This window comes from Manis pentadactyla, chromosome 12 (assembly GCF_030020395.1).
Source record: "Manis pentadactyla isolate mManPen7 chromosome 12, mManPen7.hap1, whole genome shotgun sequence".
Lineage (NCBI taxonomy): Eukaryota > Metazoa > Chordata > Mammalia > Pholidota > Manidae > Manis > Manis pentadactyla.
This window is the reverse complement of record NC_080030.1, coordinates 92,783,373-92,800,357: the sequence shown is the minus strand read 5'-3', so window position 1 is coordinate 92,800,357 and position 16,985 is coordinate 92,783,373. Positions and strand designations below refer to the sequence as shown.

The 16,985-nt window shown below is 38.4% G+C and overlaps 1 protein-coding gene across 3 annotated transcripts; it reads right to left on the bottom strand.

Annotated features, from left to right (window-relative positions):
* On the bottom strand, positions 1-13,189 carry PM20D2 (peptidase M20 domain containing 2). 3 transcript variants are annotated; one of them, XM_036912198.2, is made up of 7 exons: positions 12,465-13,147; positions 9,633-9,781; positions 5,728-5,870; positions 4,287-4,441; positions 2,415-2,550; positions 1,280-1,387; positions 1-1,052 (listed from the first exon to the last, which is right to left on the bottom strand). In XM_036912198.2, exons 1-7 carry the CDS (start codon positions 12,918-12,920, stop codon positions 901-903), a joined length of 1,299 nt encoding a protein of 432 aa, XP_036768093.2. In that variant the 5' UTR covers positions 12,921-13,147; the 3' UTR covers positions 1-900. The 3 variants fall into 3 exon arrangements, with proteins under 3 accessions (XP_036768093.2, XP_057345394.1, XP_036768094.2); XM_057489411.1 differs by lacking the exon at positions 1,280-1,387 and having other exon boundaries at positions 12,465-13,189; XM_036912199.2 differs by lacking the exon at positions 4,287-4,441 and having other exon boundaries at positions 2,415-2,546; positions 12,465-13,153.
* Positions 13,190-16,985: the final 3,796 nt, after the last annotated feature.

Sequence of the window (16,985 nt, the reverse complement as noted above, 5' to 3'; positions counted from 1 at the left end):
AACAGGAAAAACTTACAATATTCTTTAATTAATATTGAGCTAGCATGGGGCTTACGGAGGCTTAGAATTCTGTCCCCAACTTCAGTAAACCACAATATTGTTCAAGCTGAACAGGCTGGCTTCTGAGTAGAAGTCTGGACAGGGCTGCTAGGTAGAGGGGATCACATTAACATTCACGTAGGCGCCTCGCTCCTTAAGTTCCTCTAGAACACACCAGCTACCAAGCAAACACCTTAGAGGAAAGGCTAATCCTGGCTGTGGATGCTTTTCCAATTAGAGTAGTATGGAATTAGAAACAGCACTTTAATGCCAAGAGCTAATTATACAAAAAAAAGAACCATTTCCTTCAAATGGTAAAACGAAAGCTTGTTCTTTGTACCTGAGTTTCTGGTTCTTTCCCACAGCATTTCTCATTAAAAACCTACTTTTATTATCAATAAAGAAATTCTCTAAACCAGTATAGATATAGTCAGAAAACGAACTTTCCTTAAATTTAGAACTTGAATTTTAAAGCTATTTTCTAGGACAATTTTACCACCCTATACCAAAAAAATTTTCCCTGTGTTAATTCTGAATATAAGGTTTAACAACTCTTGGATCTTCAAATATACACTTACACATGAATTTACAAATTATAATTGGTAAACTGTGTCATCCAGGTTGTCTAAGAAATGCCATCACATACCAGCTCCTGAAAGATCACAATTTCATCAAATTTTCATTTTACATATGAAGTAATGTGTTTTCTCCACATCATGTCCTCACATTTTTTCAGGTAAGAGGAATTTGATTCCTTTAAGATTAAAAAACAAGCATGCCCTCTTTCTTCATTAAAAAAGATTAAAGGTAAAAATCATCAGTTCTTCTTAATGATCTGTAATTGGCTCCTAAATCTTCCTTTTATTCTGTGTTTAAAAGCTCTTCTTTTTGAAGCTGCAATTTGAAGTCCTCTCTGATTCTTTCTAGGAGCTCTGGTTTAAAAATAACATCCAACGCAGTCATTGCGAGAGCTTTGGCCGTACGCAGCGTGTAGAACTGAGCTTCCTGTGATCCTAAAGGTAGAGAAAACAAATTAAGATACATCCATATTTATTACAAATTGATTTACTAGTTTTCAAGTTAGCTTTCAATGTCTAAATTGCCCCTCCAACTGCCCACAATACAGAATTTTCTGAGGTGAGTCAGGTAATGAAATAATAATAAGCTAAACTGAACAGAAAAGCAGTTTGTACTATGAAAAGAGAGCAAATGCCAAACATTCACTTCTAGTAACACTCACCTGCAGCTTCAGTATATTGTTCTGTATGATTCAAGGCATTAGATCCAATGTAAAAATACGGATGAATCCCAGGAACCACAAAGGTAACATTTCCAAAATCAGTAGATCCTTGGAAAGGTAAGACCATCCATGAGTCTAATTGCTAGTTGAGCAGATACTAGACCACACTATCTTATTCATCCTCTATAGCACTTCACGTGATTTACTACTCCTTCCCTTCTAGAAATTCTCTACTCCTTTGGACCCCACAACCCCCACTCTCTCCTGATTGTCTGGCTTTCTCTCTGACCACTCTCTGTCTCCTTCTCTGGAGCTCCTCTGCCGCCTGTGCTGGTGATAACTAGGGTTTCATCTTTGGGCTTTGACTTCTATGTACTTGGGCAACCTTATCAACTCCAATGACTTCAATTACCTTTCAGATACTGACAACTCTTAAATCTCCAACTTAGACATCTTTTGGGGGTTCCAGATTCAACAGGCCACTGGACAGCTCCCCTCAGAAATCCTATAAGCACCTCAAATTTAACATACTGATTATACCAACCTACCACAACACCAACCTGCAATTTCTCTTGAACTTATCTCAATGAATGACTTCAACATACCATTTTTATCACCAAGTCCTTTTGAGATTTCAACATTTACTATAGTTTAGACGATAACATCTCTATTATGCAAACATACTAGTAATAACACTTCAGAAGAAGAAAAATCTAAAATAACCCCCAATACACTTACAATTAAATTCTAATAGTTGTTACTCCTCAGAGACTGAAGATGCCTCCATATGACTAAGTACTCAGTAACCTGCTTATTGATGACTTAGAATGAATTAAAATTCTATTTCTCCTTTAAATAACTTACTTAAAAATTAGAACTAAACAAACTCAAACACCAGAAATATATAGAGCAAAAAGTATGTTGGTTATTTCCAAAAATGTATGTGCTCATTTGACATACCACATTCACTGACACGTTCATTAGTTTCTTTTCCCCAAACATGAAGTCGGTGAAAAATACCACTAAAAACCTCAACAATACCCCCCTCCCTCCAAAACAATTAAACAAAAGCATTTAACCAGAGATGGCATTTCCTTCCCCAAATAGCAAAATATATATGAAAGAACCTAATTACCTGAAGGGCCATTCAACACTGTATCTTCTGAAATGAATTCTATTCCTAGTTTTTTTCCATTGTCAGTATAAGCTTTCCACAGGCTCTTATTGGGAAGAACATTGTAATAATCATGTGTTCCACCTTTAATTTCTACCTAATAAAAAATTATAAAACAAATTTTGAAGTAAAAAACTCAAATTCACTACCTAATTTTCAAAGCAGCAATGGTTGTCTAACAGAAAGAGATTTATGAGGGGCACTTTGCCTTCTAGAAGGATATAAACTCTTTTAAATCTTTTACTTAAGAAAATATGTGTCTTCTGTAATGACAGTTTCTAGGACTCTCTCCTTTACATTCTATAAGCACCAGATGACACAATGTCACCTAGATCTACTATCAGCGAGTCTCAACTTCTGTCACCTAAATGTGGTGTAAGGGGAGCCCAAGAATCTCCACGTTAACCAGCATCTCCAAGTAATTCTGCTGCAGGTGGTCCAAAAACCACACTGAGGATCACAGCTCTAGGGAGCAGCCTCTAAAAGAAAGAAATAAAGCTTCATTCAATATACAAACCATCACTGACACCACTGCCTGGTCTGAAAAGTATAAAGGTACCTGAGAGAAAGTATAAAGGTACCCTGAGATTCAGTGAGGAAGGGGCAGCTATGGTCCTCATTTATTAATTTCCGAGTATGAAGATGCAGAAGTGGTTTATATGCGTAGTTAAGAGGATATACAGATTGAGTTTTGATTAAATCAAAGTGGGCAGATACTCCCTCCAAAGTAAAGATAATGCCAGTAACTTTAGCAAAAGTCAATTATAAAATAGCGATGACATTTCTTCTATTCTTAGCAACATCTAAGTTAGAAAAATGATAATTTATTCAAATATTACAAGTCAACCAAAATATCAAAACGACTAAAAGACTTTATAGATTTAAATCCAGTAAAAATGACCCTTATCTAAGGGAATATTATTATACTTGAGATATTAGCTAATGAGAATAATTCATGTATTTATTTTATAAATAAATATTTAAAGTATTTATGACTAAATAAATAAGGGATGAGTGCTTAATTTTTTATTCTTTGGACATTTAACATATACTGTCTGAGAATCACTGCTACTGGGAGACACTGCTACTATCTGAATAAATCACTCATTTCCCATCTCATGAGGGCAGAAGAAAAATAAGTAACAGTAGGAGGGCTATGCCCTAACTCTTTACAAACATTATCACATGTAATTCTCAGAAGAACCCAAAGATAGATTATATCATCATCTGCAAGAGAAAATGGAGGCCCAGATTCCATATTTTGTCTCTCCAATCAGACTACAGGCTCCCCCCAGGGCCAGATTTATATAACTCTACACCCTACACGATTGGTACATAAATGGTACTGGCTTTACAGTTCAAACAGACAAAAACGTCTTGACTAACTGCTGCATCTATGTTAACTTTCATTTCAGCAAGTTGTAGGTATTTTTACCACTACTATACATATCTGTTAAGTTCTCCAAAATAGTTTTTACTGATTTTGCCATACAGTTCCTTTTATAGGAACTAGAGAGAGCAATTCTAAAAGCATAACTGCCAGTCAGGAAAAATATAACTTGCGTACAGGCAGGGATTCTAGCTCAGTAGTACCACCATTATTCTAATTACTGTGGAGTAAAACAACTGGAATCTTCCCTATGCAGGCATTGAGTAAAATCAGTAAGAATTAAAGACTTTCACATCAACTATTCAGGCAACTGATTTTGCATATTCAAGACACTGCCAAATGATAAAGAGGCAAATTAGGTTTTAATCTAGCTTAATATAAATAACCCCAGCCCACATATATACCTCTGATTATAACTTAGATTAACTCTTAAAAGTTCTTACTGTGCACCCAGTAGCCAAAGCTGCAGCTCTGAAGCAATCTTCTGCCTTTTTGGTCAAAACTGGAAGTTCTTTCATTGAGGGTGCACGGAAGTAATAGATTAATTCAGAATAAGAGGGAATGATATTGGGTTTTACACCACCATTTTTTATTATGCCTATAAAAAGAACCAAATTACTGGAATTGAGCTTGGAACTTGGAGACCATTTCTTTAAGCTTAAATATACCCATAAAGTTTTTTAGCCAAAATGTACATAAAGAAAAATAATTTAAATGTATGAGTTTTACAGATTTTGGTGTGTTGTACAACAAATGTTTCTACATAGAGTGATACTTCCTGGCTAACATGAAAAAAAATAAAGGAATAGTCTATATGTACTTTATTCTAAGGAAATCTATATAATGTTAAGAAATCATTATTCCTGACTATAAGGAATCTGTTAGAAATTTTTATTACTATCTTAAGCCTTCTGGAAAAGACTTTCATTTCAGTAGGCTTTATTATAGTTGTACATTATGATAAACTTTCGATGTAAGAAAAAAATGGAATGTATGAAGTTCTGTAATAAATCTTGTATCTCGAGAATCCCATGAGTGTTTGAAATGGCATTTGGTTCTGGGAAAATAATTTTCATGCCAACAGAAACCAGTACAGGTCAGAGATCATGAAGTACTATCAAGTCAAAACATACACATTTAATTTCAACTAACTGAGAAGGAAGACTTATCCAAAGTAATAAGTAAAACAGATGTGTAAAATCTAATTTTATATGACCTGTTTAAAAAAGTATATTATTTCTACATATCCCCATTTATTCCTTTTAAGGAAACTGAGGTAGGAAATTGGTGAAAGTGCAGTTATAAGCTAATTTCTGTCTACAGCAAAACCAGGTGAAGAATAGATACTAAAGTACAGTAATTTCTCAAATCATAAGGAAATAAGCTAAAAAATAAATTTGTAACTTCAAGTCAGTACTTGAAGTTTATGACTGTATTTATATTAAAGCGAATATACATAATTTAAAAAGATGTTGCTCAGTAGTAATAGCACTTGAATAAATAACCAACAGCCATAACTTTTTTTTAAATTGAGAAAATGACAAAATTTTGCTACTGAGAGACAATGAAATGGGAAATCAAGTTTTAACTTTCAAATACCCACAGAAGAATGCAGGTCCTCATATAAAACCATTACCTCTAATACTCAAAATGACCATTCCATTTATGTATTAAATAATCCTAAATGTCTTTTTACCTACATATAGACAAACGTTCTAGTATCCTATCACATGAATTTCAGAAAATGTTAAAGAATTTTGGAATACTGATATGAGATACACGCAATGTTTCCAAATGTTTTTTTAAAAGTCAAACATTAAGTAATCAGGTTGCAGTAAAATATATTGGGCACCACCTATTACACAAAGCACGTGACATGCCTACCATGTACTCTCCAGGCTGGTTTCATTTGCTGTCTTAACACTGACAGATTGTTGTAGGCCAGAACAGCAGCATCTAGTGCATTTACTCCTTCCCAGGGATAAGCAGCAGCATGTGATGCTTTTCCATAGTATTTCACAGTCACACTAGGAAAGAAACATCATTGGGAATTACTTTTTTCAATATCACTAAAGAAAATCCAAATAATTAGAATGACCCAATAGCATTCAAAGTTAATTCACACTGCTGGGATTTTTACTTGCAAATCACTGGTAACAATAACACAGCAACTTACATACCTTAGTTATAGTTTAATATTATGTAATTATATAATACAGTGACTGACACAAAGAAGGCACTCCGGAAAAAGGAGAACTTTGCTCAATCGACTTCCTGCACAAATTAAATCTATACATAATTCAATTCAAACATGCAATACTGTATTAGGTGCTGGAATTACTAAAGGATGGTTCCTGTCCCATTACACTGCATTGTGATAGCTCTATACCAAAGGTCTAAAAACTCAGGCAATTCTTCTTAGGGGGTAGGAGGAGGTCAAGGAAAGACAGAAAGAAGATGACATCTATAATAGGTTGAGACAACCTCTGATATGTGGAATCTAAAAAACTAAACAAACAGACAAAAAAAACCAGACCCATAAATATTGACAATGGATTGTTGGTTACTATAGGGAAGGGATGGGAAGATGGGTGAAATAAGTGAATGGGATAAAGAGGTACAAACTGCAAATTGTAAAATAAATTAGGTCATAGGAATAGAAATACAACATGGAAAATATAACCAGTATATTATAATGTCTTGGAATGGTAACGGGGTAACTACATTTACTGTGCCAAGCTTCTAGTATATAATTATTGAGTCACTATGTTGTTCATGTGAAACCAATATAATATTGTGTATCAACTTTATTCCAATTAAAAAAAAAGCCAACCTCTGAAAATCAGATTACACTCACATTATAAGATACTCTAGTATAAGTCAATTGTTCCTAATATTACATTAATGTCCCAAAATACCTGTATCACTAATACTTAGAATTTTATAAATTATTGCTAATTCTACTTCTAAATAGTTTTTATACCAGTCTAACTACTCAGATACGATAGAAAAACAATAAGAATTAGAGGGCTGCTTATTAAATCCTTATAAAAATGACTAGCTTAGTTAGTACTTTTTTAAGCCCAATTCATAGTACCCACATTTAAATTATCAGACAGCCACTCTAGACATTTATTTTAAGGGTTTAGATCAGGAGTCCTTAGACTGCTCATATTTCTTGACTGACATTAAACATTCTGTTAGCAAAACAAAAACAAAAGTATCCAAGTACATTTTTAACATTTTAGAGTACTTATTACCTCAATAAAAGCTTGTCACCATCACCCTGAAATTGGAATTTTAACAAAACTGGTGATACATACTACAAAATAGAAAAGGATGTCTTTCATGAAAATGGCTCTAGCATTTCTTCTATGTCCAAATTTATGTACAATTAAAGCACAATTAACTACAGAAATGTTAATGGTTGTTTTGCAGCAGCATTAGTATTTTAAGCTTAAAAAGCATATTTTATGCTCCACATTGCTAATTATCAGGGAAATACAAATTCAAATCACAATGAGGTATCACCTCACACCGTTTAGCAAGGCCAACATCCAAAGATAAGAACAACAAATGCTGGAGAGGATGTAGAGAAAGGGACCCTCCTACACTGTTGGTGGGAATGTAAATTAGTTCAACCACTGTGGAAAGCAATATGGAGGTTCCTCAAAAAACTAAAAAGAGAGATACCATTTTGACCCAGGAATTCCACTCCTAGGAATTTACCCAAAAAAAACAAGTTCTCATTTTCCAAAAGACAGATGCACCCCTATGTTTACCGCAGTACTATTTACAATAGCCAAGGTATGGAAGCAACCTAAGTGTCCATCAATAGATGAATGGATAAAGAAGATGTGGTACATATACACCATGGAATATTATTCAGCCATAAGAAGAAAACAAATCCTACAATTTGCAACATGGATGGAGCTAGAGGGTCTTATGCTCAGTGAAATAGCCAGGTGGAGAAAGACAAGTACCAAATTATTTCCCTCACTTGTGGAGTATAAGAACAAAGCAAAACTGAAGGAATCAAACAGCAGCAGACTCACAGACTCCAAGAAGAAACTAGCAGTTACCAAATGGAAGGGGATGGTTAGGCTGGGTGGGGAGGGAGGGAGAAGGGGATTAAATGGCATTATGATTAACACACATAATATAGGGGGGGTCACAGGGAAGGCAATTCAGCACAGAGAAGACAAGTAGTGACTCTGTAGCATCTTAGTACACTGACAGGCAGTGACTGCAATGGGGTGTGTAGAGGGGGACTTGATAATATGGGTGAATGTAGTAACCACAATATTGCTCATGTGAAACCTTTATAAGATTGTATATCAATGATACCTTAATAAAAAAAATTTTTTAAGCCTATTTTATACAAACCCATAAAGAATGATTTTCAAGGCACATTGTTCAATTTAAAAAATTAAATTGGCCAACAATATATTCAGCAGAATACTCCGGGGGGGAAATCTGCCTTTAAAATTTAATTTAAACATGTTCCTATTTATATCTATAAATATACCCAAGAAGTCCTGGGAGGCTATATACCTCTACAGGAGGGACTGGGTTTGGGGAAAATGGTCAATAGGACACAGGGCTTTATCTTACTGATTGTTAGAGATTTTTAGGATGAACAGATTAGTGATCTTTTTAAATTTAATTGTTATCCTTGTTATTTTTTCCATCTTAAAAGATGGCCAATGATAAAAACCTAAGAAGCCAGATAATAAGAATAGGCGTGAAGCCAACTGGGTTGACTTTAAGATCAAGTCCAAGAAGCCTAACCCTAAGTGCTAGGAGGCGAATGGGCTGGGAAGCCGGCCTGCAGCCGCATGCCCTTCCAGTCAGAGGCACTGGCAGAGGCTTCTAATCTCTGTGGTTTTCCAGAGTTGCACTAATGTACACAACCCCTGAAGCCAAGGTCAAAAACTTCTTCTGACCATCACAGCACCAATCCTTAAAGGATGAAGATTTCAGAAGAGTTAAAATAGTCACCTTCTGAAAACAAGACCTCATGAAGTGATCAGAGATATAAGATAACTGAATATAATCTAGAAACACTGCTGGGATAGTTGTATTCCTCCACAGCTACTATTGAGAACAGGTGGTCTTCCGGAAGCAGCTGAGCAGTGGCTTCTTGGGACCAGACTACTAACTGGACCATTAACTATGATGGTGAAATTTCTGGTGTAAAAAATTCAAACCACTTCAATGATGCATGCTCTTAGGTACCAAAAAATGTGAGCTCTTCAACACAGAGAAAGGTAAAAGGTTTCAACACCACACAAATCAGAAAAGAAGAGATGGGCAAATTCCACTAAAATCCACAGCTCGTCAGTGTCTGTATTTTTTCTCAGGAATATAACGTATCCTCTTGGCAAAAAAACCAAATTAAAATAAGTAAAATAGAGAAGTTTGCTTTGCTCCCAGTAAAGCTGTCTTGCAAATCTATTCAGTTTAAAGGCAACTCCACATCAAAGGCCACTTTTCAGAAACCAGATTACTCAGTTGGTTCAAAAAAAGAACATAAGTTGTCAACATATTGTTTGCTATTCTTAGGCCTTTTAGGCACTTATTTCAATTCTCTGATTACAAACGCCATAGTAAAGCTCAATTAGAAGAGACGAAATGTCATTCAATGGAAATCAAGTAAGACAGCACTTCATTATTTTTCAATTTACTCCTTAAATGTGTGACTATGGAGTTACAGCTCCCATGGCGAAGTCCGAGTATTCCGATGGTCAGTTTTCCACTAAGAAGCCCATTTCAATTTGATTACTTACTCATGTTCAGCTACATCAGGTAGATACACAGCATTCTCTTGGGACGGATGGGCCATAAAAACAACATCAAGATTTTCAAAAGCCCCTGCTTCAATTAAATCAATTTTGCCACCACCATCTTCTTCTGCAGGGGTTCCCAGGACAATTACCTAGAAGGAAATACCTGTGTCAGAGCACAACAATGGCAAAAAAATCCTAATAGGAAAGTATCAAACAGGTTTCCTCGCATATATATTCACAATCTACATTAAAGACCTCAAACTATGGAGAGTTTTGATTCTCTGACACTCAAGTAATGCAGTGAGTGCAAATATATGGTGCTAAATTAATCACAAATTTAAATAAAAATTCATTTAATAAACATAATTATACAAATATGGTGTCAAGTATGTACTAAAGCTATTACAGGAAACTTTTTCTAATTTTATAACTCAATTTTGTGAGTTTTTAACTAACGGCAAAGATGAAAATACCATATACTAAGTTCCTCAAAATTCTTTAGGATTTACTTCTTAAAACTTCTTGGCTGGATCTTTTAGTATATTTATATAATAATTCTTAAGCACTTTACTGGTAAGGAACTTTTCAGACACTTATTAATTATCCTCACAACAACCCTGTGAGGTAGGTGAGCAACCTGCACCATCATTATACGGAGGATAAGGTTCTGAAGCATAGAGTGAAGTGTCTTGTCCCAGGCCATGGAGCAAGCATTTCACACAGAGCTGGGATTACATGTCCTGACCTTTAGGCCTGAACTCTGATTCCCTACTGAGCAACCTCACTAAAAGGTCTTAACTCATAATCCTTTATGAAGAGCATTAAATAAATCTTAATACCTTAGTTAGAAACGGCCAACTATTATACAAACTTACTAATTCGATTCCACCAGTTCTATCAGGCAGATTACTGGTCACCAAACACCTAATTGAACAAAAGAGAACTTTACAGAATAAACATTTTACTTTGATTTTTAAGCTTAACTTCTTCAAGCAATATTTAAAAACAAAATTATCTACAAACAACTAGTATACTTTCAAGATGAAGTAATAACACAGCAAAACAAGTTTGAAAAAAGTCTTGGACTGCAAAGGATATCAACACAAATTTCATTTTCAGATAAGACAGATAACCTTGCTACAACTGAGCATCACCATTCGAAATACAACCGTGTACATTTCCCAAAGTTCAGCTTTCTTTAGAAGTTATAAAGCACCCAAACTCTTAATCCTGGACTCATTAAATCTGATGACTTCTCAAGTTAAATCTTGGTGACTTCTCTGAACCTTTCAGAAACGTGGTTAGAACTACATTTCTCCTGTGTTTCTTGCAATGGCAAAGGGTGCCCCACCCTACCCCAAAGAAAACAAAACCCTAACCAGATGCAAAAACCAGCTCCTGGAGGTGGAAAAGAGAAAGCAGCTAAAGAGGAAAAGCCACAAAAGATGGAACTGTTAGGATAAAAAAGAAAGGTTAAGGACATTGGGGAAATAAATGGGCTGAAGAATATTTTTTTAAAAAGTCAGTCGTCCTCAGTGAAATAAGCCAGGCAGAGGACGACAAGTACCAATGATTTCCCTCATTTGTGGAGTATAATAACGAAGCAAAACGGAAGGAACAAAACAGCAACAGACTCACAGACTCTAAGAAGGGACTAGCGGTCACCAAAGGGGAGGGATGGGGGAGAGTGGGAGAAGGGGAGTGAGGGGTATTATGATTGGTACACGGTGTGTGTGTGTGGGTCACGGAGAAGACAGTGTGGCACAGAGAAGATAAGTAGTGACTGTTGACATTTTACTATACTGATGGACAGTGACTTCAATGATATGGCGGGGGGGGGGGGGGACTCGATAATAAGGGTGAATATAATAACCACACTGTTTTTCATGTGAAACCTTCATAAGAGTGTATATCAATAGTACCTTAATAAAAAAAAACAAATTAATAATGTAAATTAAAAACAAGCAAACAAAAACCCCTCAAATTCCAACTTCTCTTGCCTCTAGGAATGGCCATGTGATTCAGTTGTTCCATGAGACGTACACTGAAGTAAAGCTTAAACTTTTCTTATCAAAAAATAAAAAATAAATAAATAAGTTAGTCGTCCCCTTGAGCGGAATGGTATTAACTGAATCTTAGCTCCTAGAATAAAGAATATACCATCTGGAGAAAACAGATAACCTGAGACTAAACTTGCCCTATGACAAACATAAACGACGTTTCTCCATTTAAAGAATGAGATATTTCTTAAAATAATGAAATAAACATTAAGACTTAGGATTCATCTTTGTAGTAAATGTAAACTTTACCATTTTTTTCCCTGTATTTTTAGAGATTTGGTGAGTTCTAACGACTTAAAATTCCCTACCCAGACACCAACGATTCGAATCCACAATGCTCCTCTGACTGCCACAAAGAGAAGACTTTCTGGAGCCTCATGATGAGGGTCTGTAGGTTTCCCGACAATAATTACTTCCTCCAGAGATTACACAAGCTTGTCAAGCAAATTGCGGTTGCCTGTTTCCAAAAATAAGGCAGAAGGGAAAACAGGCTTCTACGTTCTTTCCTATGGGAGAGTTCACTCAACTGTTTATAACTACAGAAAACACAAGTCTGCAAGATGTCGCTAGGTCTGCATGCAACTCATTAACCCGGGGCTCTGCCTTCTGGCCCAGGCGAGGCTGGGGCATCGAGTGCTGGCCCTGCACCTGCACCTGCCCTTGCTCCGGGGCGGAAGGGGACGGAAGCGCTCGGGAAGCTCCGGGTCCTGCGTTCCCAGGTCGGTCCCGGCCTGGGCAGGTGATGGAACCCCGCGCCCGGGCCCCACCTCACCTTCACCGGCGGAGGCCGCCCGGGGAGACCCTCCAGGGCCCCCTTCACGCCCAGCGCGGCCGCCGCCCCGACCTCGGCGATCAGGTTGTGGCCGCAGGCGTGCCCGATGTCGGGCAGCGCGTCGTACTCGCAGAGGAAGCCCAGCTGCAGCGGGCGCGAGGCCGCCCGGACCCCCGGCGGGCCCCACTCGGCGCGGAAGGCCGTGGCCAGATGGTAGTGCGGCTGCACCGCCCACGACGCGGCCGGTGGCTCGCTCTCGAGGAAGCGCGTCAGCACGTCGTGGGCATGGTGCTCCTCGTAGGCCAGCTCGGGCTTGCTCCAGATGGCGCGGCTCACGGCCCACAGGCGCTCGGCCGCCTCGTCGATGCGCTCGGCGGCGCGCAGCTTCAGCAGCTCCAGCGCAGAGACGCCAGCGCCGGCGCCCCCCTCCAGGGGCCGCTCCTCTCCGGGCCGCATCGCGCCCTGCACCCGACCGGCTCCGCGCTCCGCTCGGCCGCCCACGGTCGATGTTCTCAGCGGCCCAGCGCGCCTGCGTACGAGCCCGAGTCTGCGAGCGCCGGGGCGGCGCAGGCAGGTCCTCCCCGCCGCCCCGGAGCCCCGCCCCCGAGCCCCGGCTCCGCCTCCGGCGCCTCCCGGGAAACCGGGAACGGGCGGGGCGGGGCGGGGGCGCCGGGGAGAACGCGGGGTTCCGGAACTAGTCGTCCCTCTTCCTTGGCTGTCCTGACAACGGAATTATGCTCCACAGTCATTTTTACCCGTCCGTTGTTGCTTACTTCGCACAGCAGCAGAATGAGCTTGGTTTTATTGGTTAACAGACCAAGAGGGACGCAGTCCGCTGAATAGCCAGCGGAAACGCCACTCTGCTTTCTAGAATAGCAGTAAAAAGTATGCAAACGTTCAGTGCATAAAACAAGGTGTCACTATAATGCTATACACAGAGCACTGGTCTACAGACTCCATAGATACTTAGCTTTCGGTACTGTCCCCACTTTTTTCTTGAGGTTGCTGTATTATCTAAAAGCTATAACTACTCTATACAGTTTTCTCATTAGAATCAAAACTTACTAGTGTCTAGAACAGCACCTGGAATATAATAAGCACTGGATATGCATTAGTTTTATACTCTATTTGAGTAGAGAGAATTTTAAATGAGGTTTTGTTTTTAAAGCCTAAACCAAAGAGTTGATGAAGAAAGATTTATGGTTGTAAATATAGTTGCTTTGGACGTTTATTTAAATAGTCTTGGAAAGACCAGTTTCGTTTACTGCTGAAATCAAGTAACATGTGCAGCTGGTATTCACATTATAACTGGGTTTTAAATTACCCAGTGAAGAAATTCAAGATTCTATAATCTAGTTTTTTTCCAGAGTGAAGCACAAAGTCTGAAAAACTGTTGATGATGATATGCCTATTAATAGCTTGCAGAAATTTATATTTGGACATGTTTCACATAGTGAATCCATCAGCTTTTCATACTCTACTAACCCTCTCCTTAATTTGTCACAATTAGGTTAAATGAGATAAAATATATTAATATAAAACAAATGTATTTTAAAAAAATAAGTCTAAAGGAAGATAACATACATGAATACTATCTACTACTGTTTTCAGCTACTACTTATGCTAACAATACCAGAGTAAATGTCACATTCTAAATCTGGAAATACTGTCACTCTCAGCTGACACCCTAACTGAAACTCAGTCCTAAAGACAACAAATATGGTATCAAATTCCTGGATCCCCTTGTCTAGACTTAATAAATCTTACTCCTGTACATTTCTGACAAAAATCTCCCTGTATCTATGAGATTCAGTATTACTGTGCTGTTAGTTATCTTAAAAAATAAAAGACCTACGTGAGCAAAACCAATAGGTGACATCTGTAGAACACTTACTCTGAAGCAGCCCTTAACAGGTGTCAAGTGATTTACTTGTATTAACCTATTTAATCCTCATAACAACCTGTAAGGTGGTTGATTATTTATCTTCACTTTACAGATGCAGTGTCCAAGATCACACAACCAGAAAGTAATGGACCCAGTATAGAAGAGACACCACTCTGGCTCCTGTGGCCTGCTTTTAGCCACCACGCTCTATTGCTTATGTAAGCAGACATCCAAATTCGTAAACACATCTACAGCTTGTCTATTTACATCAGGACTCATAACACTCACTCATTTTGGATAAATTCACTGCAGCAGCTCTGTCTGTTTATATCAGTTGAACCCATGTTTGCTTGTTCTTATCAGGAAGCCATGAACAACAAAAAAAGGGTAATTTAAATTCTATGTAGAAGCTGCTTATTTGCATGGCTTATTAGGAATGAACAAAGCTGTCACTTGAGGTGGAGAAAAGATATTCATTTCAAGCTCTGTTCTGTGTGTGTGCACACACATGTGTGTTGAGTTGGGTTTCCATTGTTGACATCCTATATTTCTTGCTCATAGTGCTTTAATTAATTTACTTCATAAATAGTGATAATTTGTTGAATGTGTATCTTCCTCTTCAGTCTTTAAACTCTTGTTTTCCCACTGCATTCCTCAGCACCTAACGTGGTATAGTGGTGATACAGCCCTTCCTTGTCAATAAATATCTGTTGCCTGATTCTTCTTGAATCTAATAAGCTATTTGAGTAATGGTAGCAATTAACTACTCAAGTATGGTATCTTCCTACAGACATTAAATAAAATTGACATTAAAGCCTTCAAAAATATAGAAGAAAGGAAATAGTCCCCAAAGCACATACAAATCTTGCTTACTATCTTTTTATTCTAACAGTATTTGGAATCTGAACAATTTTCTCCATTACCAACCCTGGCACTGCCAGCGTGCAGAGTAAACAAAATACCGTGCCACTCCAGGGTATTCGTCAGTCACTCCTTCCCTCCCCCACTGCCAAATACCTAGAACTCTCTAGCTGACGTAAACATGCAACATGAACTAGATAGCACATTAAGAAATCACTTCTGGGCTAAGGTGTTGGGAAAGCTGGCTGTCCTTTGGCAGAAAGCAGTAAACTAAGAGGGTAAGTCAGCAGGAAGGTGAATGTTGACTGGGAGTGAAAGGACTTAGGGAAACTATGTACATGTTACGGAAATAAAACTTTATCCAGACAGTGGGTAACTATTGAATGTTATTAAGCAAGGGAGAGGTAAAACCAGATTTTTGTTCTGGAAGAATAATTGATGATTATGTGGAGGATAAATTGGAAATGGAGAGATGTTGGTATGAAATAAGCAAAAAGTTCCGTGCCAAGTCCCAGGATTCCAGAACACATTCCAGATTTGGAGCCTGATTGAATGTGTTTTTGGAAGGGGGGGATGCAGTGGAGAAAAGGAGGTAAAATGACTCAGCGTGAACAGCTTGGTGTGGGATTGCCTTTGAACAAAAGAGGGGCCACAGGAGCATGAGGGGTGAGCTGATGGGTGTGCGTGAGGCCCGTCAAGAGGAGGTGGACGCAGCCATCCGAAAGACTAGCAATGGCACTAAGGAAAGCGGAGGAGCTACACAATGTACATTGCCATGTATCTGCTATGCATAATGGTTATATCCAGAGACTTAAACCATCCAGGGACTGAGTGACTAGGGAGGTAAAAATTTAAGCTGGCAAGGAGATTCTGGAGAGCAAAAACAAGGGGAATGAGCCAAAAAAGTCTGTCAGAACCTGTTTCTGTTGTGTAAGGTTCCATTACAGCTTGTTTTCTAGTTCTGTTTAGACTTGTTCAAATGGCCCGAGAGGCGAAGACAGCTATTTTAAAGCCTGGAATGTCCTGGTACTGAGTTACTTGAAGCTAGCTTTGTCTTCCCTCCCTCTTGGCACTGAGGTTATCTGCTCTATTGACCATAATAATGTTCCTGGAAATGAGGTCAGTGAAGTTCTCCCAGGGAAGAGGCTTCCTTGCCTGGGTCCCCTGGGGCTTGCAGACCAAAACACGGGTAGGGCACAGCCCAGCTTGTGCTGGATGAGAACATTTCTTGCCTAGGAATTCTCTCTTCCTGTGGTTCAGGAAAACGGAGAGAACTTTTATTGCTCTTACATCCTCATTGATAAAACTTGTATGTATGCAGAGCTTCAAACAAACACAGTGCTTGAGGGACCTTCAAAATGTTCCTCTCTCAAGCACTGTGTTCACTTGGCCAAATGCATACCATGGTTAATAATTACTCAAACTTCTTGGTGCTACATATTTTAAAGTCGCTAGCAGGAATGGATGGCATAGAAGGGCAGAGTGGGCTTCAAATACTCAAGATGTTTTACAAAAGGTGTACTGATGAAGTCATTAATAAATTAAAAATGTGTCGCCTAAAAATTAATAAGTAAACATCTAGCAATTAGAGCTGTGATGGAAGAAGAAAGAGGAAGGAAACTAGAAATTTCCAATAAAACTGATCAGGAAAATACAATTACAACATTCCCAAAAGATCTTCTGCATAAAGTGCCTTTCCCCTTCTGTTTTGCTACAAGGCATGAGGCCAAAATAAGAAGAGACACTGGTGGAAACTTCTTGCTCACCAGAAAAAG